We start from the raw sequence: 25,874 nt of genomic DNA on the forward strand, positions 1-25,874 counted from the left end.
TACTTACAGAAGTGTTTTCTACAGCTTTTAAGAAATGTTCTGCCACTCTCATTGTGCAGTCATGGTTACCAGAAAGAGACTATGTTGTGTTTTCAAACAAACTCTATTGTTTTTTTTTTCATAAGCTACACTCAAGTCTTTGATTTCTAAATAAACATACTTTACATATGCTATAATTATTTAGCAGTATTTCACTGTGGAAGTGGTAATTTTTAATGATCAGAAAAAAAATCCCATAAAGATAGATCAAGTAAAAATATTCTTAAAGCACATGAAATAAAAGAAAAAAACATTTTTTTGAAAAGAGCATATATTATTTCCACAAATTTTTGATCAAAAGACTGTATTTTTGACATGATGCAAGGAAAACACCTTAAATATTAAATATTTTAGAAGTATAAAAATGCAATAGAACAAAATAAAGCTTTATAACAATGTAAACCTCCAATGGAAAAAAAAATATTCTGAAATAGAAAAAAATCCACATTTTAATTGAAGTAAATTCCATAAATCTAGAATGAAAATTTAAATATATATATATATCCTTTTAGCAAGCAAAATAATTGAACTTTTAGTAAAATAGTAAAAAAGACAAAATATTGAAGATAGACCTTGGAAAATTCCGACATAAGTGTTTTTAAGCCTTTCCCTTCCTATTTGATCAGCAAGGAAAAAAACTGTTTCATGTCTGAAAACTAAATTTTCCAGAGCCACAAAGTATAAATGACTAATAGTCTGTTATATGTTTCCTTGCCTTAATATTCAATAATATTCAATTTGTATATCATATAATCCACTTTTGTATTCCATAAATATAAATTTTTTGCTGCTACTTCTCCAGATATCATACATATATATATTGAAATATACTCACCAGACTTTTACTACTCTGCTGGTTTTGTCTGGGATAGAGTTTTTTCCTCATAGCAGCTAGTAAAGGGCTGTAGTTAGAATTTGTGCTGGGAACCATGGTAAGAATTCGGTTTTGTTATTGCTGATCAGTGCTTACACTGAATGAAGGGCTTTTTTCTCCTACACCACTCCATCAGTGAGCTGGGGATACACAAGAGGTCAGAAGGGGACACAGGCAGGACAGCTGACCTGAACTGACCCAAGGGATATCCCACCCCATATGGTTTCATGCTCAGCATATAAAGCTCAGGGAAGAAGATGGAAGGCAGGGATTCAGAGTGATAGCTTTTGTCTTCCAAAGTCACCATTCTGCATCATGGGGCTCTGATTCCCTGGAGGTGGCCTGCCCATGGGAAATGGTGAATTAATTATTTGTTTTACTTTGTTTACATGTACATTTGCTGTCTTTAACTCATTTACTCATTCAATTATTTCCCCCACCCCCTGAGGGGGAAGTGACTGAGTGGCTCTGTGGGCCTTGGCTGCCAGCCAGGGTCAACCTACAACTTTTTGGTAGCTTTTATGTATGGTGTATGGCAAAGAGGAGAGGGGAAAGAATAAAACACTCATTTATCCTGCCTTGAGGAGTGGCATGGTAATCTGGACACAGGAAGAATCATCAGCTAATTCCATCAATGCTTTTAGCATATCTGAAGAATTGGTTATGTCTATTAATAATTAAGGCTTCAAGCTTCCAATCTAAAATGGCAAGGTATTAATAATGACATTCTCAAAACCTCACAGAAGAATTGTTAGAGAACCCAAACAACAACTAGCATTTTTAATATGCATGGTTTTGATTCCTTTCTATTTTGCAATCCTGACTCCTACAATAAGTGTGCTGCAAAAAAATAAAATATATATATAGATAGAATACTAATCTACAACACCAGCAGCTTAGTACACTTAACTAAATTCTAAATTAGTATCTAAATTCACTCATCTTCAACATTTAGGAAGTCAATGAACAAATTTTTTTATACCATATAAATCAGGAGATAAGTTGAAAAGTATTTTTTTTCTTTCAGATAACAGATTCACATTAGAGAGAACAGTCTATATCTGTTCCTTGTTGATGATCTATATGAGAAGAAGTAACCAAATTGTTCAGTAAGTCATACCTATTATGCTGGTTTCAGCTGAGGTAGAGTTGATTTTGTTCACAGTATTAAATATGGAGCTACATTTTGGATTTGTGCTCAACACAGGGTTGATAATAGAGACATTTTTGTTATTGCCAAGAAGGGCTTACACAGAGCCAAGGCCTTTTCTTCTTTTTGTGCTGCCGTACTTGTGAGGAAGTTGTGGGAACATGGGAGGTTTGGAAGACACAGCTGAGACAGATGACTCAAACTGACCAAAGGAATATTCCAGACCATATGGCAGCATGGTCCATATATAAAGTGGAGAGAAGAAGGAGGAAGTGGGAGATGTTTGGAGTGATGGCATTTGTCCTCTCAAGTACTATTATGTGTGCTGGGGCCCTACTTCCCTGAAGGTGGCTGAACACCTGCCTGCCTATGGGAAGCAATGAATCAACTCCTTGGTTTGTTGTGCATGTGTGTGCAGCTTTTGCTTTCCTTATTAAACTGTCTTTATCTTGTTCCATGAGTTTTTTATCTTTTACCATTCTAATTCTGTCCCTGACCTCACTGGTGTGAGTGTGTGAGTGGCTGAGTGGGCTTCGTTAGCTGGCTGGGGTTAAACCACAACCTCGATGAAGAATAGAAATTAAGGCTTTTCATATATTATACCTTAGCATTGCATGTATTTTGAGTTTGAGGTTTCACAATTCTGAAAGTTCATAAGCCCCTGTTTTTGTTTTTGTTTTGTTTTTGTATTTAGATACAAAATGGGATCTTGAACACTCATACTTGATATTTTTAAACTCTAAAAAGAAAAGAAAAATACATATATGACCAAAGAATTTATACATCAGTTCATGCTGACAGGGCTAAATGCTGTTTCCTGAGCATTTCAATTATGATTATATACCCTCAGTAAGCTATGAAAGAGACATTTTTAGGACTAACTGTGCACATGGTTCAACATCACCTGTAGCTTTACCGGATTATGCTTCATGGAAGTATTAGATGATACAGTTTCAATGCAGAAGTATTGAAGCCTAGGGACATGGAGGCATCCCCACCAAACGAAATTAGCTCTTGGCCAAGAAAATCATGGATACACTGAATTGAAAGTGAAGAATTAATTTAAGTGATCAGGGGACATATATATGAATAAACATGTCCAAGGATTTAGATGTACTGTCGCCTTAAATTAAGGCATCAGTTCCACTTAAAATTTTTTGGTTTATATGTACCTAAGAAAAACACTTCAAAAATCAATAATTCATTGCTAGTGCATTTGAAATATTAATTTTCTAATTTTGGCACCAATTGAAAAAACCCAAACAACAACCAATCAACAAACCAAGGCAGGAAAATTATTCATAATAATGCAATTAAAATTGTTATACACATATTCCAGTGCCTACTTTTTCTTTTTGTGTTACATGTTAGATTTATTTTTCTACTGCCTATAATTATTGCCACCCAATTGCAAAATATAAAAAATGGTATAACAATCATATATCATGTAGACATACATGATGTAAAAAGATGAAAGCAGAATAGTTTAGACAGCAGTCACCTGAGCAGTAGACTACTACTGTTGTAGATAAAAAAAGTTAAAAGCAATCTCCAGGCAGGTCAAGAAAAGCCCAGACAAAGCAAGTCTGACAACTTTGTTCTTGCAGTTTGTATAAAGTCAGTAATGGGATAAATACAATGAATTGCAAATAATTTTGATAACCCATATAAAAATGACTATAAATTTGATCTTTTTTTTAAATTTTATTTTTTCTGAATGTTTAATATTAATGTGCATTTACTGTTATCTACATCCAAAATTTTAATTCTCATCCCTTATGACAAAAGGTAAAGGAACACATGCTTGGGGTCATGTAGGAGTACATAATGAAAACCTCCATGGATGGAATAACAGGAAAAAATAGAATGCAATACATAACATGGAAAGTCATCAAGGACTCTTTCAGAGGTTAGATATTTTTCTTTGTCTGATTTTTTTTCAGCAAATATACACTTTTCAATGCTATATTTATCCAGAGCATGTACAAAGACATCTGACAAAGCAAGGTGTATGGTACAGAAAATAATCTTTAAATAGTAATTCAAATCCTGAAACCAGTCTGACTGTTTTAACATGGTCTTTGGTACCAAAAAAATTCAAACAAGGATATTCAGCTCAAACTTATTACTTTGTGATCGATTTGCCTCTGGTTTCAATGGTAGCTGGATGAGTTTAGAGTTCATCTTTTAGATATTTCTGAGCTTTCTCTGTGAGTAGGAGTGAGTTTGGAGATGATCAAAAGTTTCTAAAATCTACTGAGTGAAGTTATGTGTATCAAAAATCTACTCAATTGTCAGTAGTACACTATGATCTGACGACCTTTTCCTCTTAGGAAAACTGGATTTAGAATGGGTTTTCATCTACCTAACCAAGAATAAATTGTAAGTGGGATCTAAGGAAAGTGTGAAGATGTATTTGCTGTCTTTTAATTTATATTGTAAGCTATATTTGGTTTTTTTTTCTTTCTGATTTTTTCTGCTCTTTTTTTTTTTTTTTTTCCTGGATTTTTAATGGTTAAATACCAATCTGAATAAACACTTGTTGAATTAAAATACCAAATATGTTAATAATACATGGAATATATGCAGTTTTATTTTAAATCAGCTGACCCTGCATGACTTTTAGATACATTTTTCTCTATCCTATACTACAAATAAAGTAAGCTAAAATAAGGCCTCTGTGAATTGTATGTTTTATTTCTTGGAAATGGGCAATATTTGTAAAACAGGGCAATTTGATTTTTGCTTGAATGTGACTTGAATTAGGATTAATATCTATAGTGTTACTTCAGTTATGTGATAAAATTTATATAACTAAAATAATCAATCTGAAATGAAAAAAATTCCATTGTTAAGAACTTTAAACTGACTATTATTTCAGAGCAGAAATAATTATTATTTTTATTATTATTTAGCAGAACGGTATTATTCATTCCATGCTTTTTCAGACATTAAGCAGAAGAAATATCTGATCTTCTCATCTTGTTCTATGTCAATAACCTAGGCAAAAGAAAAAGAGGAAGGAAAGCCACTCTGTCCCTTGTTAATTATCATCTCACTAGGAAACACAGGACCAAAATATTCTACAAACTGGCAGCATTTACTTGTTAAAAAACTAGAAGGTTGTATAACTATGCCTCTGACTCTCAGCTTCAAACCAGCAACCAAAGCCAGCATTAGATGGGAGAATACTCTATCCCAGTTCTTTTAAAAATGAAAGAGAGCTTAAAACTGGGTCATCAAAGAGAAGTAGCAAATTAATTTAATAGCTCATCATCTCAGAATATTTTTCATCTGTTTTGACCTTACTATTTTGAATTAAAAAGTACTGCTATTTCTCACAGGTTCACATCATTATCATTAGTGGCAAGTAGCAATGACCATGTAAAAGGAGGACACTGTGACCCTCCCTCAAAATTATACAATGACCCTCAGTTTCAGAATTGTCTCTTTGTTAATTCAGCACCTCCAGAACAGAACTTTCAGAACAGCAATCTTACTGAGTTAGTACACAGGTAGGAGAGTTTTTATTACCCACACTGGTCTCATTTTAATTTGGTTTCTCTTCATTAATTGCAAATATACAACAGAAACAGTTCTGCTCCACAGAAATGCACTAAACCTCCCACTGAGCACAATGATTCAATGCAATTTTGAAATTACAGCAGTGTTACACATTTTTCTATAATAAAATGTAGTACTCCAAGGCAAAGGAGAAATATTATTGACTAAAGCCAGATGCAGGATCAAAAACTAGAAAGAAAATGTAGAAGGTTGAAAGATACTATAGAGCTTTGTATTTTCAGGCAATGTTGGATTATCGACCCTATTCACTGGTTGCTGAAGAAATCCCTTACACAAACTGTCATTTCATGATAGAACAAGGTAAAGTGACTTTCCCTAACGAATAATCATCTCTCAACATTACACACACCATCTTTACATAGATCAAAATTTTTCATGGTTCCATATGGAGGAAAACCATTTTTCAAATAAAATAAACTCAGCATTTTCAATGACTGATCACAGTTATAGATAACCTATCAAAGTACAGAAACCCTTCCACAATTTGCCTTTCAGTAAAATAGTTTGACTGTGCTAGACACCAGCATAATTTTTCAGTGACACTGCACCCTAAAGTCTGAAGTAGTATATTATGGCATTGAATATTAACATTGCTGAGAACAAAAACTAGGAATCACCATATATTTGACTGTAGTTTGATTCAAACACATAAAAATATTTTATAATTTCATAATATATATAATATATTACATGATATAAATATATAATATTTCATAATATATATTATTTTATATATCATTATAAATAGCACATATAAATGAAAATTACATCTTATGTTTGGAGAGAGAGCAAAAAAATTGAACTTTCTCTTCAGACCTCTCTATGTTTAAGATGTTTCTATCAGATACAAGTGTCCTTTAGTAAAGTATACCTATTCTTGCATTTTTCTAACTTGTAAAAGTATCTAAAGGTCTAAAATTTGATGGGAATAAAAGGAGGTACATTACAAAGATGAGAAAAAAATCCCATTGCAACTCACTGTCTCTTTTATTTGATATTCTGCAGATTTAAAACCAATGAAATTTACCATTCTTGTTAAAGGAGATAATTTTTTAATTAGTTAAACACCTAGAGAAACTTCTAAATAACCCTAGTGAGGAAGAGAAGAAAAAGTAATTTTCTTTAACATAGTTGGACAAATTATACTTTTCAGCTATATAAGCTTTTAGTAAATTAAGATAAAGAATTGGAAATTGTTCCTTCATGACTTTTGTTAACTGTGCTCAATTACTCTTCATTCACTAAGCAAATAGAAGGCATCACAAATACTAGAAGACTTCATTAGAATGTACAACTATCATTCTTTGAAACTCATAATATGCTGTTTTTAACTGTAACTTTTTAGACAGCAGACTCTTTTTCTTCCACTTTTCTTATATATACTAAAGAGGTGTGTTTTTAAAGTTATGGTTTCCCAAGGTGTCTCAGTTTGGAAGACAGGTGTCTGCTAGGGAGGGCAGGAGCCTCCCTTGGCATGAAAGAATGTAGACCCCCTCCCTCCGAATTATTATAATTCTGAAATTAACGGACTTTCAGGCAGAGATCTGGGGATAGGAATAACAGTTCTTTACTAATATTTATAACCAGGCAAACAAACAACAATAACTACAGCATTAACAAGAAAACAGAACCAGGGACCCCGGGACAGCTTTCTCGGCTGAGATGGGATGGAGGAGAGGCTTTGTTTTCACAAACCCCTCGGGCGGGCAGTGCCGGTGCTCCTGCAGGGCTCTGAGGAACAGTCAGCTGGAACAGCAGGGATGAGCTGAGATCCTGGGCTGGTGGATGAGATGTAACAGAAGCTCCATGGTGGTGGCTGGCACTGCCACATGTCCCACCAGCTCAGGAGGTGCAGGGCCCACAGAAGCAGAAGCAGCAGAAGCAGAAGAAGCAGCAGCAGAAGAAGAAGCAGCAGCAGCAGCTGTCTGGGTTATGGTGAATTCCTTTCCCCAAGGAACAACATCTCTGAGTGTGTCCTACTACTCTGAAGCCGAAGAAACGAGCCCACTAGCAGCTGCCTCCTCCCTTTTACCTGCCCCCTTTCTCCCTGGGCCCAGCCAAACTCTATTTTGTCAAGCACCCAAGAAGTACCAGCAGTCAGGTTTCCCTGCATCTAATGGGAAAAATTCTATAGGTGAGAAGGAACAAAAGGAGAGACACCTAACCCCCAACACAAGGTATGTGCAAGGCTTCTTCAAAGAAAAGAAGCAAACAAAAAAAAAACCAAAAAAGCAACTCTACGTAAATATCTTTGTGCATACAAGAAAGCAAAAGTGATGTAGGCAAAAATACTAAGAAGTTCAGCTACTACAGGTTCATTTTATTGAATCATAGAATCATAAATGCTAGAAAGAATCTCCAGGATCATTCAGTTGAATCTTTGACTGAACTACATCTTTTCAACTCAACCATAGCACTAAATGCCATATCCAGTAATTTCTTGAATTCTTCCAGGAATGGTGACTCCACTACCTCCCTGGGAAGACCATTCCAATGCCCAAATTCTCTTTCATGAAGAAATTCTTCCTGATGTTTGACCTGAACCTCCCCTGGCACCGCTTGAGCCCATTTCCTCTTGTCCCGGTGCTGGCTGCCTGGGAGAAGAAACTGACTCCCACCTGGCTCCAGCCTCCTTTCTGTCAGTTATGGACAGTGTTAAGGTCTCTCCTGAGCCTTTTTTTCTACAGGCTAAACAACCCCATCCCCCTCAGCTGCTCCTCATATGACTCATTCTCTGGACATATCATCAGCCTTGTTGCCCTTCTCCTCTGGACACACTGCTATTTCTGATACAAGCCAGAATGTCACTGGCCTTATGTGCCACTTGGGCACACACTGGCTCATGTTCAGCTGGCTGAGGACCAGCAGCCCCAGGTCCTTTTCTGCCTCGCAGCTTTGCCAGCCACTCTGACTCCAGCCTGTAGCACTGCAGGGGTTGTTGTGACCCAAGTGTGTGACCTGGCACTTGGTCTTGTTGAACTTCAGACCATTGGTCCTGACTGTTCAGATCCCTCAGTCAACACTCCAGCCCAATATGGTGTTTTCTGCAAAGCACTTGATCCTCTCATCCAGACAATCAATGAAGATATTAAACAGGACTGGCCTCAATACTAAACCCTGGGACACCACTTGTGACTGGCTGCCAGCTGGTTGTCAGCCGCGGCCACTCTCTGAGCCCAGACAGTTTTCAACCCAGTGAAGAGTGCACCTTCAGAGGCATGGGCTGCTAGTTTCTCCATGGGAGACAGTATTGAAAGCTTTACTGAAGTCCAGGTAGACTTTACAGTAATTCAGTGATGGTTTAACCCATCTTAATATTTGCTTATAATGTAATGCTGGTTAGGGCATTGTCTCAGGAGGAGTGGCACCAAAATCTTTTGTTCAGCTCTGATATGTTGTTAAATAAATATCTTTATGGCAAATAGAATAAATTGTGTATGAAAACCTAAAATATTACTCTGTAACATAGTGTATTCCAGGGAACAGTACAATCAAAAATGGAAAATTTCAGTTTGATGAAAAGTAATAGTCAAATTGTAGTACATACACATACTATGTTCATTTGGACCCTGCAACCCAAAGATAAGCATCACAGACGCCTTAGCAATTCTTATGACCCACAAGTTTAAATTATCATTATGTAAACTAATCTTTTTATTTGAACAGCATTAATAGGAGAAATTTTAAGTCATCTTTGCTCTTTAAATTCTGTGGAAGGGTTCTAATATCAGGCATTTTTACTCTTCTTCATAAGCATTTTTACTCCTTATATATTTAAAACAAGGATCGATTACATGACTCAAAAAATAACACTCTCTTTAGTATTCCCTGTTGAACGCAGCTTTGGCATAGAAACTGGAGTTGTACATATAACATCAATTTTGTCAACATTTTTCTGTTGTAAGACACAGGCTAACAGAGATCCCATGTCAAAAATTAAGCATGTGAACTACAACATCAATTTTTAGTCTTAACATCTCAATATTTTTCTTCTATTTTGCCATTTTTCTCAGAAGTGCTCCATTTTGTGAAGAATATAAACATGTGCATTTAAGAAAAGACTTATTGCTGCCAGATTATTTCCTTTAAACCATAATTTCTACTCAGGTATCAGGTGGGTTTTTTTTGTTTTGTTTTGATTAGGGTTTTTTTTTTGGGGGGCGTGGGGGTGTTGTGAGATTTTTTTTCTCTGTTGCAAACACGCTGTGAATCTTTGATGCAATCACCATTGTATTGAAAACTGAGCTTCTCTGATTTATGACAGCAAGGGTATAGCTGTGAGAAACAAGGGGCACATATTTTGTACTGATATTGCATGTATATTGTTTCATGAGGTCCCAAAAGCCCTTTCTTTTGGATACAAAGTTGTTGCTTTTCTTCAACTAAACAGTTACAGGTAATGGTGTGCAGCCCTTTGTCTATGGGGAATTCTAAATAACTGTACAACCATTCAAGCCATTATAGTTAAGGTTTTATGAGGATTTTTTTTTTTTCAGTTAAAATCAATAGAAATGGAAATCAAATAAATTAAATGAAATTTGACAAGGTCTTTTTTCCTTTTTTTAAAAGGCCACAAGTTAAAACCCTTTAATAATTAATTTCTAATATGTATCTATGAATAATATTTGTTTATTTGAATTTCTTTGGAAAATATGATTCAATATATAGCTGATTACAATGTGACAGATAGGGCTACTCAATGCTCTCAGCATAAACCCCTCTATCGTGTGCTCTGTAAATCTCATGAATTTATATTTTAGACTAAATTTTAGTTTTGGTTTTTTTTTTCAAAGTTAAAGCCTTAGCACAACCAATTTAATCAACCATCATTTTAGAATAATGTCAGAGGAAAATAATTTTTTTTTATGTTAAAAACTACTTTTTCTAGTAGTTTTTAACTACGAAGTGACTCTTTCACTAAGAAGTGACTTTGCTATTTGTTATTATACAGATTGACCTTTTAAAACAGGAAAGGATTTGACCTTTAACTCTCTTGTAAAAGATATTTTGGTCCTTTTTTCTTGTTTTCTGTATCCATGAAGAGCCATTCATATAATCCATGTGCTAAACCTATTCATATGACCACTTCTACAGCTTTTAAATATTAACAACTATAATTACTTTTGAGTACTCTGTGTATTACTGGCTACAGAGATTTGATGACATCCCACCAGTATTAAAGCTAATCCTGCTACTCCCCTAATCTAGGGGAATTTGTTACCCACAGCAGTGTTATTTGCAAAGGGTGGGAGCACACAGCAGGGGCTCAGGAGGCATCCATGAATTCTAGCTGAGCCTCTGTCAGTTAAAGAGTTTTCAGCCTCTACTGTACAGACAAAAGAAATAGAAAGAAAATTATCTTATCATTAAGGGAGAGCAAGATAATGTGTAACTCTTTAGCAAACAGTTTAAATTGCATAATATTACTCAACTATCTCAACAAATCTTTCATTCTGTCTATACAAGAAATCAAAGATAAAAGAAAAAAGTTATAACTCTATTTTTCCCTCAAACACAGATTACCTATACCATTAGCCAGGACTGCTGACGGGCATGGATAAAACATTCCCAACAATGTGAAAGATTAGGACTAAGCTTGAACTTTTGCCAAAACTATTATTGTAATATAATGTATATATATGTAATATAATGTAAATATATTTTTGTGAGAAATGAGTTATAACTTATTTAAAAAGTATAAGGCTTTAATAAAAACAATGTCACTCATTGAGATGTTGCTCCTTTTTATGAGAGAAAATCACTATGCTTTTCCTAGATATGTATGATTATCATGCTGTCATTATAAAAGTGTCAAGAGAAAGAGGACTGAAATATTTACTGTTAGACAGAATAGTCGTGTTAGAAATGCTTTAAGCTGTAGAAATGCAAGTAGAGTAATAGGACTGCTATACTTGCATTTAACATGTATAATGGGTTGATATGGAATACAAAATAGCTGCTACAGTACTGGAGAATTCCAAAACCATAATCCAATTCCACCTAACAGGGCAGATTTGTCTCTGCTCCTTTTGCCAAGAATTTTTCCTTATGAGCTTTAATTAGCTGGTGTGCAGCAGATGGGCTCTTTCTATTAGTTGGTAGAGAACAGCATTTTAAGCATGAAGTGTTAATAAGCTTGCTGTTAGAACAAATTGTGTCACATCCCCTTAACATCTCTTTCCAATTTTCATCCAAAAGGTTTTGTCATCTGAATTACACACAATTGTTGTCTGAATTAAGCACAGTTTTCCTGTTTTTACATTTTTATTGTTAAGGAAACACAGGAGCCACACTCTGGCAGTCACACTCCCACCACCAGAGACTGTCACAGCAGGGACTGAAGCCCCTTCACAGGGGCAGCTCCAATGATCCGTCAGGTTCCTGTTTCTCTCCCTGCACACCCAACTCTCACACAGTCAGACCAGGTTTTCCCACTGGTTCAACCCCTGGTTTCCCACAGCAGAGTCTCAGACCTGGATCCTTAAAATAATTTCACCATGGCGCAACAACAGATTATCAGCTCGAGCTGATGTGTCTGAGGAGGGACCCTGAAAAAAGTAAATCCCAGGGCTTTTATACCCTCACAGCCCAACCTCTGGGCTGTCCCAGCAGAGTCCTCAGCTCTTGCCATGTCTCTGAGTGTCCAGTTCCCTGGCTGGGTCACAGGTCCCCACGCCTTTTATTTGAAAAATTTATTTGCCCAGTTTTTGGGCTCCACCACTAAAGCTCCACCTGCAGCTCAAGCTGCATCTTACTTACCTGCTACTGGCACTGAATGGATTCCTCAATATTTATTACATTCGTTTCTTCACCAAGAGAGGCTTTCTCCTTATCTATATCCCCTGTTAGTTCCAGCTTAAATGTCTTTTTCAGAAAGCTTATGAGTGCCTCTCCCATATAGTGTCAGCAAGAGGCAGCAAAACTCGAAAAGAGAACAGAATTGCAAGGCTTGAGGCAACTTCTGCCAACAAAATGAGTGTCAAAGAGTCTACTGAAGAGTTTTCACTAATTAAAGAAGGTGTAAGAATAAGCAGCAAAGAAGGAAAAGAGAGTCTACGGTGTTCTCTTACACCAGCACACACTGAAACAAGCTAAATGACTGTTTACCAGGGAGAATGATAGGGGTTTGGACCTTGTAGAAATGTTTGTGTACATATGGGTGAAAGTTGTATACAAATGAAAGCTCTTATATGTGAGTGAGGAAATAATGCAAACACTATTCTTCTGACTGCAGTAAACTATTCTGTACCGAGACAGTTAGTTCACACCTTTTTATTTTTTATTTTTATTAAACTCTAAATAAAACTATCCAAGAAAATGAACAGTCTTTGTTTCATATTATATTCTTATATTCTATATATATGTGCTTTATTGGTTCCCTCAAAAGGTGAATTTTGAGTTCCCGTGCCTTTAGCTGATAAATGTCTGTGACATTTATCATCCTGAATGTCTTACTCATTGTGAATATTTCAGAAGTTCATCAGTGAGGTTTCATATTACTTCTCTAAAGACTGATGTCTAAATATGTATTTTAGGGCATGTACTTTAGTGGATGGCAAAACAGGAAAAAAGAACAGGTAAATATTATTGGTAGAGTTAATGTTTTCAATTGCTTTAAAGTCATTCAGAAATGTCTTTTTTTTTTCTCTTTCACATGTGTTTAAGTATCAAACAGAGGCAGCTGGGGCTTTCTTAGGCATCTGCTTTGGATTTTTTTATTCTTCTTTAAATTATATTAAATTGAAATTGTCAGCAGTCACTTTTGAGAAAGCCACAAAGAAAATCCATCTCTCCACAGAAAAAAAAAAAAAAAAAAAAATTAAAAAAAAAAATCACCTTTTCCATGGGAATGTACAAGTGCTACCTTCAAAACTTGTATTTGTTGCAAAAGTGACCTTTGTGTAAAGGATGTGCATCTCGCTCTTCCATCATCTACTAAAAATGGGCAAATATGAGTCCTTTGGGAAACAGCAATTCAAGGTGATTGAAAAAAATATGTTTACGCAATACTTCCCAAATACACACCAAATTTAACAAAACCTAAGACTCTGAAGTGTGATGTGCGTGTAGAACTCTCCACTCCTAGCGACCAATAAATATCCAGGTTTAGATGTTGAACTGAGAGCTAGTCTTTCCTTGCAGTCATCTACTCTTCTTCCAGGCCTTTCTAAGTGGGAACCCAGTTGTCTAATTCAACTACAGTGAGAAGAAGAGCTGGATTTAAATGGAAACAGTCAGATAGTTTGAAAGTAATGATAGAATTTCAAAAAAAAGAAAGACTGACATAGCTAGAAAAAGCCTGAACACTGCATAAACACTCTTCAATGACAGACACAACTCTTTTATCAACATTGTTTTGGTCCCAAATAAGAAACACAGAATCATATGGGCTGCTCTGAACAAAGCTAAAATGCAATACATGCAGTAAGACAAGAAGCAATGGCAGAATAAGAACTGAAAGAAAGACTGAAAAGCAGAAAAAAAAATTACACATTTTCTTGCAAACCTGACTGAAATTGAGGGCATGTTCTGTTTTGTATAACAGTGGTTTGGGATTCAAGCTCTGCCTCTCCAAAATGCATCATTTTTTGTCAAACCAAGACCATCTTATACATTAGCACTTCTGTTTGAGGACTACACGAGAAATTACTATCATTTACTGTATTTTAAGTGCTTTTGAACTTTCATACTCTAAAATGTGGATTAAATTTTTAGTGTATTCCATAGATACTACAGAGTAATATACAAGCATGTATATTGATGCTCCTTCATGCTCTAATTTTAATCTCAACATAAGAGCTTTTCATTGTAGCCTCTGATGTTCTGCACTGCAGATGCATTTGCAAACTACTGAAAACCAGATCTGGTAGAACTGAGAAAAGAATGTGACTTCTCAGTATGAATCAGGTTTACCATAAGACTTCAAACACTTGAAAGAAAAGCTGATATGGTAATAAAAAGTTGCTTCTTGAATAAAATAATACGTGTCACATAAAATGCTGGCTTAGAGAAACCATACTGTTTTGCTCTTGTTAATTTGTTAATTCACTGACTTTATAGCTTCTCTAGCATTGAGCATCAGAATTCAGTTCAAAAGCATTAAACTAGAGAAGATTTTTTTTTTTTGACACATCTCTTGCATATGCAGGAGAACCTCTTTCATGTTAGAAGCCTAAAGCAGAAAATATTGTGACAGTGCAGACAGAAATCAAACAACTGCTTGTTTTATTAGAAACAATGTGGATTTTTGGGTAAACTCATTTCCTGATAGATTAAAATGTTTCAGAATGAAACTTTTGATTGCCATCATGTAAATTAAAACTTAGGTTGCTTTGATATATGAAAAATCGATCTTGTCACTCTTACCAGAGTTCAGATGGCTTGTACGATGGAAGCACACATAAGAGCCAGAGCACCACACCTACAGTCCCTTCTTTTTCAAGTATGCCAACCAAGAAAACTTAGGGAGTTTTGGATTTTTCAGGATTTTTCTTTCCATTTGTTTAAAATAAAATAAATAGCTGTGTAATCTTATTGCTTGCTTGTTTGTTTAAGAACAAACGACTTGTTCCATCGATTTCAGTAACCAGACTTATACCGAATAATCCCCTCCCCCTAGCAACTAGTCCTTTCCTGCCAAAAGTAAACCAATGTATTAATTTCCATTTTAGTTCCTTCTTCTTGTGTTTGTTCCCATTCAAAAAATATTTCAAGCTCCTACATTAATATTATTGAGGAAATTAATATAGAGTGTTGTATAATTTTTTTACTTCCCTTTTTCCAAATGGAGAAGGAGTACTGGACACAAACTGTTCTGAAGGTCATAAATTAGCTGTCATCCAACAAAACTTCCCTGCTCCAGACATATATGACACTGGTACTTCACAGTTCTGCTTAGAAAAGCTGCAGGAATAGACACATTCCAGTGTGACCGGCTAACAGACATTGAGATACTGCACCAATAAAGTGAAATTATTTTCCAAAGTGTTTAGTAATGTAGAGAACAAATTCTGAAAAAAGAAAATAGTCCAAGACCTCCTATTAAATTCGAAAGATATTCTCCCACAATGAGGATTTATAAAATCAGGATCTCAACACGTACACAAGCGCAATGTGAGCCCCTGCGGAAAGTGGAAATCTTGCAGGAGGTGGGAAGTCTCTGACTCTTCCAAAGGACTCAACAGCAAGGATGTCTATATTCTGCAGCATACCTTCACTGCATAGACCAGTGTAATACTTCTTTCTTTAATTAAAGCTGTTTTCATGTTTTTATGTTTTAGAAATCTGAATTGACTCACCCAGAACTTCTGAATGCCTTCATAATTTAAATACATTATTTGAATCTACACAGACTTCATTTTGCCAACCTATTTACTGCCCACAACTATGTTTTTAATAGAGCTGCACGTAGAATTTAAGCCAAGGAAATTATATAAAAATATTAAAGTATATATTTAAATTTTGCATGAATATTTAATTTATACAGAATTGTAATTGCTGAAAGCAAGTTGCTTATTCTTAAGCCTTTGACTTTGAAAATAACAAAATTGGATGTCAATTTAGCCTACAGTATGAACATTCACTTTGAATAATCGGTAACATTCTATAATTGTATATGAAAATTAGTTAATGGCAGTTTCAGCTTCCTAGCTAGATAACAATTCATTTTAACCATCCATAATTCAATCAGATTACACCGTGTTTTACATATTTTAATAGAAGCTTTCTTCTGGTTATTTTACAAATTATATATGCAAATTATGTATTAAATAATTGATGAAGCACCTTGTTTTGCTTGTAGCTATAAGGGATGCTTTTTTTTCACAAATATATTTAGGCAGTTGTTCTTTTCACAGCAAGATTTTTGCATAGTATTTTAAAAGATATTTAAACTCCCGCTGTGATGAGGGCTTATTTAGAAACACCAAGTATAATTTAGTAACCTGATTTATGAAGCAATTTATGCAATATAGTGAAATAGCATTGTAGAAGAATTTCCTTGCACAGGGATACTAATCTTCTCTCAAAATCCCACTCTGTAACTCTTGAGCAACTCTGTATTATTGCAGTCCATGATAGGACAAAATATATCAGGGTAATTAGCCTTCCTATTTTATTAATGCTTTATAAAACTGTTAGAGGTTAATGCTGCAGTTATTTTTTCCTACTACCCAATTTCATACCATAATACCCAGTAACAAGGGGAAATAGAGTCATTAATCTTTTACTAGACGTATGGTAAATGGTGTAATGGAATATTAAGTATTATGCATTATTTACAGTTACATGTATGTATGTAGGTAGGTATGCATAGACATACATAATAAGGATATTTTAATATAAAATATTCCAGGATCTATCCATTAACCTGTTGTATAAAAGTGCCAGTGTTTTAAATGTTACTTCCCTCTTTTCTTTATCTTTAACTGAACAATTAACATATGCTTAAGTATTTCTGTAAAAAGACTTTTTGAAATTAAATTGGATATTGGCAGATAGGCTAGGCCCAAAAAATCTTAGACACTTAAGCCTTGTGTTTCCTAACCTTGTAAGTACTACATTAATAAGTTATAAACGATCCTTCCTCTCATTTGAAGACATGCACAATATAAATGCAAATTTGAAAAAATTCTCTCCTTTTCAAGCTGTGAGATTTGAACAAATGAAAAATAGCTTTCTTGATAGAAAATGTTGGAGAGCTCATGATACTGTGTGGCTACTTAAAAATGAGAATCATTTCAGAGCCTGTAAATTAATATAGCACAATACAACACATAAAAACAGAGTAACATCCCCTGACAACACTGAAATATTCAGAGAGAATTCCAATAGAAACTAGTGAGAAAGAGGCACCTTCATATTGAGCTTAGAACACAACAGTCTTCCTCTGAAGAATCCCAATCTCAAACATATGTATTTCAAAGGCCTCCATTTTCCCCATGAAAGAAGGGATATATCTGTCATTAAACAAGGAAAATGCTGAAGAGCTGCTAACTAAAGGTCTGAAAAGAGCTACAGATGAAGCCTGTCATTTTTCACCCTTGTGTTGCAATGCTTCATGAAGAGCATGGGAAACAGCAGTCTTTGAAAAACAGTAGATTTTTAAATGGAAATCCTAATTTCCACAATTAGGAATTTCTCTTTTTAAATGACACAAAGCAGATAACACTATAAAATGCAATGCTATAGATTTTTCCTTCAAAAGTTTATAAAGTACGTCTCTCGATATACTGGCATTTTTCTCTTGTCTTTGCTTTTTTATTTGGAACCTATGGCAAACTGATTAGCTGAGTGTCAGAACAGGGCAAACAACACCTCACAGTCCTGTTCAAAACAGTTGCAAACACTACTGAGTGCCCTAGAATAAAAGCCCAAAAGATGCCAACATTTTCCCATCGGCTTTACTTGTTTTAGCTGGCAGTGAGACCAATTAAAAAGAGAGATTTATGCTACATTTATTTCTCCAGTGCCTTTAAATTCATGCTTCTTGAAAGGGCACAGGCCTTTGGAATTCTGGAGAACAAATCTACTTTCCATCAGATTTATTTTTTAAAAAAAGTTGTAGTGTATCTCTACTTTATCTTAGGGATTGCATTTTGTTTCTAGCACTATTTTTTAAATGCATCTTCACCTAATATTTAAAGTATTCACAGCAAAAACCAGACTGATTATTGAGAGGACTTAGGCACACAGTATCCAAACCTAGGATCTTTTGATAATAACTGCCTGAAATTATGTGGGTAGCTTGCTTTGTACCGTTTATTGGTGATCGACCCCATCACAGATACAAAGTTTCTTAAATTAATGAAAACATGAGATGCTATATTTGATCAATGCAACTAATGCAGATTAGAGAATAATTTTAATGAGTGAGATAGATTTGATGTTGTGTAGTTGGATTTTTTTTAAATTTGAAACTGACATCTATCGGAACAATAAATATTTAACAGTATTTTTTAGCCATGATTTGATTCTGACACAGCACGCAAGAAATAGCATGTAAAATCCAAATGCAGAAAATGTTTTTTTATAGGTGAAGACCCAATGCAATACAAGCAAAAAAAAAAAAAACAACAAACAAACAGAATTTTTAGTGGAAATTTTTCCATTACATTTGCATTTTTAAAATAATAATATGTAACTTTTACATAGGTTTTCAGTGATCCTAAAATAATTTTGGAAAAATATGCTAAAAATCTATTAAATAGCAGGATTTTTTGGGGAAAAATGCATAAGATAACTTAAATTTAAATATAATAACCAGAAATTGGTATTTATATCATGAGAAGATATAAATTTCATTACAAAAATGTAATAAGTAGTAATAATTTTTCCTTTTATATCTGCAATTTGAGATGACCTTCAGCAGTTGTCATATCTGTTTGCTGATTGCACATTGGTTTACAATTGATTTCTAAGTATTGATCTATTGACCTATTGATCAAAGTATAAAAGTGCTTAAATAAATTGTTTTTTTCTAAGGTATAAGTACAAGACAATCAGAAAATTGTGCTGTTAAATACAATTATTTAGTCCAAGATTGTCCTTCTTAGGAAAATACTCTCATTAAATGAAGACCAAAACTTGACTAGTCTTCCTTTTGCTTCTGTTGAAGTACATTTACCAGTAGTCAAACATCAAGACGATGACACTGTCAGTTTATTTTAAATGTGAGGAATGTACTGGTAAGCAACAAATTTTCATCCTAAAATTTTTAACTTTATGTTACAATATCCTAAGCTATTTTTCTCAGTTACTCAACAACAAAATAAATAATGACTGCTGTCATTCTTTCTTGCACAGAATTAGCAATGTAATCCCATTTTGGTATTAATCACTATAGTTTCAACAGCATGTGCCATTAATTCAACTTAATGTGCTACAACCAATCAATATTTAGAGTGTAAACTCATTTGTTCTTTGGCTCTACATCACAGAAAATAATTGTTGAAAAATAGGTCTTTTTATCATCTTCAGGGTGAAGAACTGTTTAGGTAAACTCTGCAACTCAAGTTCCAGAGGGTATATTAATCATACACTAAAAGCATGATCTTCAAAGTATTCAACATGGGTTTTCCTAGTATTCTAAATTATATTTTCAAATACTACTATAATAGTCTGAAATTTCTTTTGTGAAGTACAAGAGTTTTTTCACTTAGTGAATACTTACAGAATTTGCACTTTGTAAAAGACAGTAGCCCACACACACCATTTTGCACAGTGAGGTTAGGTTACTCAGTATTCAGTAATAACTATGAAATGTTAACATGGTTCAGTATGAATGCCATATTTTTAAAATAATCCCTCTGACCTCGTCTGTTAGTCTTTGTGACTGCTTCGGACTGTGGACATTCCCTGCAGTTTGCTGTGCCAGGCGGGAAGCCACTCACCACACTGCATTTTGACATGAGCAAACTCAGGAAATCAGCTCTCCCAGGCACTTCATTTCTCACTGCTGCCTTCCTCTCCCACCATTACTGCACTGGCAGATTTGCACACACCACATAAACTGTATAATCATTTCCATTTTTCAATTGATATGATGTGTCTCACCTCACTGAATTTCCTTGGCATTTACTGTGAGTTTGATGCATTCTTGTGCTCCGTCCTGCTGGTGAGGAGGTCTGGAAGTGTGAGGCTGACCTGTGGCTGCAGCAGGAGGGTGGTGGCATTAGGGGCTTCTGGGGAAGTCTGCTCTCCTAACCCTTCTCTGTTTCTGGGCTGCAGAGGGCACAAAGATTTGCCAAGTAGCAGGTCTGCAATTAGGCCCTGCCTTCCCACTATTCTGTGAACTCAAGACCTGTACTCACTTGTTATCCTTTGCACATAGCAGGACCAGCAGTAACTGCCTGGTATTTAGACTTAAAGAGATAAAATACAAGAATCTTCTATTTGACTAGAAAATGAGACCTTTATAAGGACTATGGCTGCCCAATCATGGTCTGTCCTTGCAGCTCACTTCATTAGGGCTCTCCTTCTCTTGGATGTACAGGATTCTCCTGTAAAATCTCTCTGTTGTAGAGGTAATGCTCAATATGTTTAGATATGATAATCACCTTCTGACAGATTTTCTGGACAGAAATATTGCCATGAAAACACTCATACAAGAGACAGCAATCAAAACTTTATTTTTATTTATACAGTCACCATGGAAACTATAGTCAAAGCAGTTTTAGAAAAGGCCAAAGCTATTAGGGACACAGAGTCCACAGTTTTTCATGCTGGAATGAGTGATGACAGCAAGATGGATCCTTGGGAATATAGCAGATATATATCACAATTATAACAAAAGGGGGTAGGCTAAACTTGCAACTAATCAGATGGGCACCAACAGATGTAACTGGATTTGCTTTCCCTAAGCAGTTTCATAAAATACATCTTTGCCTCTGATCCTCTAAGAGATCAACTTCAGATGACCAAGGGTAAATGCGCTGACTGGATGTGGCCAGTGCTTGTGGCAGCTCAACCACTTAGAGCCATGAAAACTGCCTGTCCCATGTGCTTTTTCCCAGTTTAGTCTTTCATACCTTTGCCAAATGCAAGCTATGGATCCAGGAACCATGACCAAATTTTACTTCAATTTTATTTTCAATTTTACTTTTCCCATTTCCTTGCATAAATTAATGACAATTGAACTGCATCTGGCTTACTGCTAAAGGGTACTGCCTAGCAAAACTATCTGGAAAAAAATGAACTTGTTCTGTTTTCTTCAGGTGTACCAAAGAAGAAAAAAAATGACTAAGACAAAACCAAATAAACCAAACCACAAAAAAAACACAAACAAAAAAACCCCACAAAACCAACTAACCAACTAAACAAACAAAACCCTGAACCCTATGAAAACAAACAAACAAAAACATTCATCAAAACCAACCAAAAACCCTATAAAAAAAACCCCACCAAAAACCCAAATCAAAACAAAAAAACAGCTAATCCCTCTCACTTCCCTGGGGAGTGATACAATAAATAATGAGTTTTCTTTCCATTATAGAGACACCTTCCTCTGAAAGCCATGCCTTGCTACCTGAGTCTTTCTAAAGGATGGTGGATCTGAAAGAAAGCATCCAGGAATCCAGGCATGTCCAGGAGGAGGAGTGTGAACTATGACTGTACATGACCGAAGTACTGAAATACCATTCTGCATCCCATGAGGAATTATCAGTAATGTTATTATCATTGGTAACACTGGTAACATTTTCTACATAAATCCTAACAGACTAGTGCCACTGTGAAATGTTTTTTGCAGCCGCTTGCAGGTTCTGCTTGGGAGGAAGAGCTGTGTGAAAGCTACAGGTCCTTGGATACACAGGGTACGCTCTCACAGCACTTGTTGTGATGATATTTGCATTCCATTTACCCCCCATAAGCCAAAAATCCAAAACTAAGCTTTCTGCTTTATAGAGAGAGTATATTAAAAATATCTAGCATGGAAAAATGGTGAGAGGTGTTTGTTAGTATATAATGTATCTTTTTAAAAAAAATTGCTAATTGGCATCAAATTATAATATCCATTCTTATAATTTCTCTGGAGGCAAATCCCCAATTATCTTTTCTGTCTGCATAAGTATGGGCAAGATAAATAGTTTAATACTTAAAGCTTACATCAGAAAAAGCATCAAAATACATTTGAATTCAATTTTTTGTATTTTAATCTTACAACTTTTAAAAGCTTTATATATGTGAAAGTAATAATAATTCACTTCTTAGAATTATGTTGAAAATTCAGACATGATGATAAAGTTTTACAAGTCAAAACACAAAGAAAAAAAAGGTAATTTTCATTTGAGATAAACAGCAGACTGCCTTAAAATAATTTCTTCCATAGCCTTTCTTCCACTTTCTGTAATTACATGTGGTGTTTGACAGCATCTGCTCTGAGTCCTTAAGCAGAGATCACACATCTCCCAGAAGTAACTTATAAATAATGAAATAATCACCCATTCAGATACAGACACCAAAAAGATGGATCAACTTTTTCTGCTACACCTTGCACAAAAAGTTTCTTTTGAGTGCCACACCATCAATGTGAAATATTTAAAGCAGAAAATTGTCATGCCTGTTTTGTTACAGTGAACGTACCAGAAACTCACTTTGCCTTAAACAATGCACAACAGAAACACAGAGAAAAAAACATATCCCCTAGACATCAGCTTTCAAGACACTCATTCTCTGCACTTGCAGAATAGCACACGAGGCAAACACAGCACAGGTTTCACTTCATTGAGTTCACTGGTATTACATGAGGAATTAATTTATCTGGATACATCTTAGCCATTAGATTAACACTATTAATGAGTTCTGTGCGAATGCTGGCCTAAGCCCTGGCTTTTTTTGTGGTTTTATTTTTGTGGGTTGTTTTGGGTTAAATGTTTCTTCTTGATTCAAGACTGTCCTAATTAATGGAGAAAGAACTCTCAGGATATTAGTCAGATTGCCAGTTCAGAGAAAGTGATGCTCAAAAAACTAACAACCTCATAGTCTCATAGACAGCATTTTGATTTTAGCTTTACACTTTACACAGGGAAAAAGGTGTAAAGGGACCAAACAGATGTCATTCCAGAGTGCACTATGCATGCAATGAGAGGAAGCTGATGTTGTGATCTCCATCTTCTTGAGAAGCTGGGAATTACACCAGTTCTTAACCCCTGCTGTACAAGATTAGAAAGAGGCTGTCACCAGACATAGTGTGGCAAGATGAGGGAAGACTTTAGCTGTGATACTGAGTGAGGGGAAGAAAAAAGATCACAAAGTATAAATTTTGGTACAGAAAATTCTCAGATAGCTTCACTGTCCCCAGTACTGAAATGATGAAGATGATATGGCACCGTTCTGATGGGATTTCCTAACTAGCCATGTGTCTCTGAATTCTAAATAATCCAATATAAAAAAATACTGTGATATATAAAATGCAGGGGGGTTTCTACATACCATGTTTTTCAGATTTTACACCACCATATTTTGCTTTTTACCCTCTGGAGAGTATTATTAGTGGAATTCTGATTCAGTGGCAACTGAAAGCATAACAACCATTTTATGACCACAGCATCCCAATATCTCTCTCTTTGATTTGTATATTTACAAGGTTTCCAGAAGATATATGCAGTCAGTACAAATAAAGGTATAAACCACTTACAGACAGAATTTTTGTGGTTGCTGTCTTTGCTGGGCAACATCTTGACTCCTCTTGATTTCAGTTCAATTGCTTTTTTTACTGAGAAGAAAAATAAACAAAGATGATTCATTATTAAACCTCATTAAAAGGACATATAACTGCAATATCAAGCAATACAAAGCTTTATAGGAAACCTACAGCAGACTGAAAAAACTGCAGCTTCTGTGATAATCCAAATAAATTTTTGATTTTATTTATTTTTACAAAAATACAACAATTTATCATGTTTCAGAAGATGTCATTTTTAAAGACATGAAATATATTTTATATTGTCAGGATTGGCAATATTTTGATTTCAAGTTTCTTTATGGTAAAAGAAAAGAACAGCCTGTCCTAATTTCAGATATGGATTTCCTGTGTTTGCCATTCCATATAAGAAAATCTTAAACACTAAAAAAAATTATTTCTTACATAAAACGTACAGAACATTATCTATACATATTCAAGGACTACAAGCTTTCAATGTGATATTCACACCTGCTTTCATTTGATTCACTTTTCATCAGGAGACATGTTTTTAGTTCTGTTTCCCAATGAGATTAACAGTGTGTTACATTATTTGGCTCACTTAAACCCTTTTGAATCTACAGGGCAATTTCAACTAAATTAGAAAGAAGAAAGAGAGTAAGAGCTCTCACAGGGGCAAAGTTTTGTGAGAAAGAACAGATGCATCACAGGTTTAATATCTTTTTTTTCCTGTTTAGTCAGCTGAATGACTGATAAACTCCCAGCCTATCCCTATTAAGTAGTTTGGGCACCAAAGGTGGGATCAGGAGCCAAGCAGGAAGAGACATAAGATGACAGCAGTGTGGCTATACATTAAAGAAGACACAGGGTAGAATTTTAATTGTAATGGTAAGAGAAAAGGATAGAAATATAGGACACCTTCACAGGATATTAATTCGTTCTGTGGGAACAAATTGAGCAAGGGAAATTAAAATAAGATGTAGAAAATAATTGTGGAACAAGCATGAGCAATTCAAAACTGTTGTGTCAAAAAACAATAGCAATTGCAAAATAGTTGATCAGAATGTTAATGACAACATCAAGATGCATGTCAGTTAGCAAAAATTACAAAAACCTGTAATCCTTCCCTGATTCATATGAAATACTTTTTTTCCTAGACCTTGCAGGGGCTGATAACCTCAAAATGCACTTATTTATCCAAGGTACAAACAGAAACAAGAATTCAACTCAAACATGTCTTATATGGCAGTAATTAGTACCTCACAGTACATAAATTAATAAGAAAGGATGTAAGTTATACTTTTTGTCATTACATGGCATAAATTTTATAATTACTACAATATACACTGATCTGTATGCAAATATTTCTAAGAAGTGAAGTGGTAGAAAGCAATTTGTCTTTAAATATTGCATGAAAGTAATGATTCCATTGTATTTATTTCTATATTGCAGCTTCAGAGTGAAGGCGGCTTTTCTTGACTACTGAAATTGAGCAAGTACTGCAGAAAGTACATTCTGTGCTATGTGCAAGTGCAGTCATTCACATTTAAACACGGAAAACAGGTGTTCAAGTGAGGAAAAATGATTGAAACACAATTGTAGCTGAATAGTATGAAATAGTTATGATAGCAGTGTGGTGTTTTTTTCTAAGTCAGGAACTGTACATTATACAGAGACATCAGTGCAGACAATAAGACTAATATACCCAAGGTCTTTTGGAAAGGCAAACTTCATGGATATGGTTTTATTTGGATTAGTTTCTAGACTTAGATATGAAAATCTCCATCTAGTGCCACCTTATGTTCAGTTTTTCAGGCTATGTAACAAGTCTCTTAAAATTATTCCATATTTAATGGGAAATGAGCAAAGTTCTTGCAGAGAATATTTGTGATACTGTCTGGAGTTGTGGTCCCTCCACCTATGAATTTCTCAATTTATTAATATATGAGTTATGTAAAACATGAGAAGAGTTCTTTGAGGATTCAGAACCCAGATTGCTTACATGGATGAGTAATAAAAGTAATAAATTGAGTTATTAGGCAATGGACAGAAAAAAAGAACTATACTCTCCTTCTTGTCTTTGTGCT

General features: G+C 35.0%; 1 protein-coding gene across 1 annotated transcript in view; it reads right to left on the reverse strand.

The window, feature by feature from the left end:
• CSMD1 (CUB and Sushi multiple domains 1) overlaps positions 1-25,874 on the reverse strand; it is a 1,087,660-nt gene that overhangs the window by 355,919 nt on the left and 705,867 nt on the right. Inside the window, exon 7 of the mRNA XM_058836707.1 lies at positions 23,782-23,859. Within this exon, the coding sequence (XP_058692690.1) occupies positions 23,782-23,859 (78 nt within the window). The remainder of the gene's footprint in view (positions 1-23,781; positions 23,860-25,874) is intronic.

Source organism: Poecile atricapillus, chromosome 3 (assembly GCF_030490865.1).
Source record: "Poecile atricapillus isolate bPoeAtr1 chromosome 3, bPoeAtr1.hap1, whole genome shotgun sequence".
Classification (NCBI taxonomy): domain Eukaryota; kingdom Metazoa; phylum Chordata; class Aves; order Passeriformes; family Paridae; genus Poecile; species Poecile atricapillus.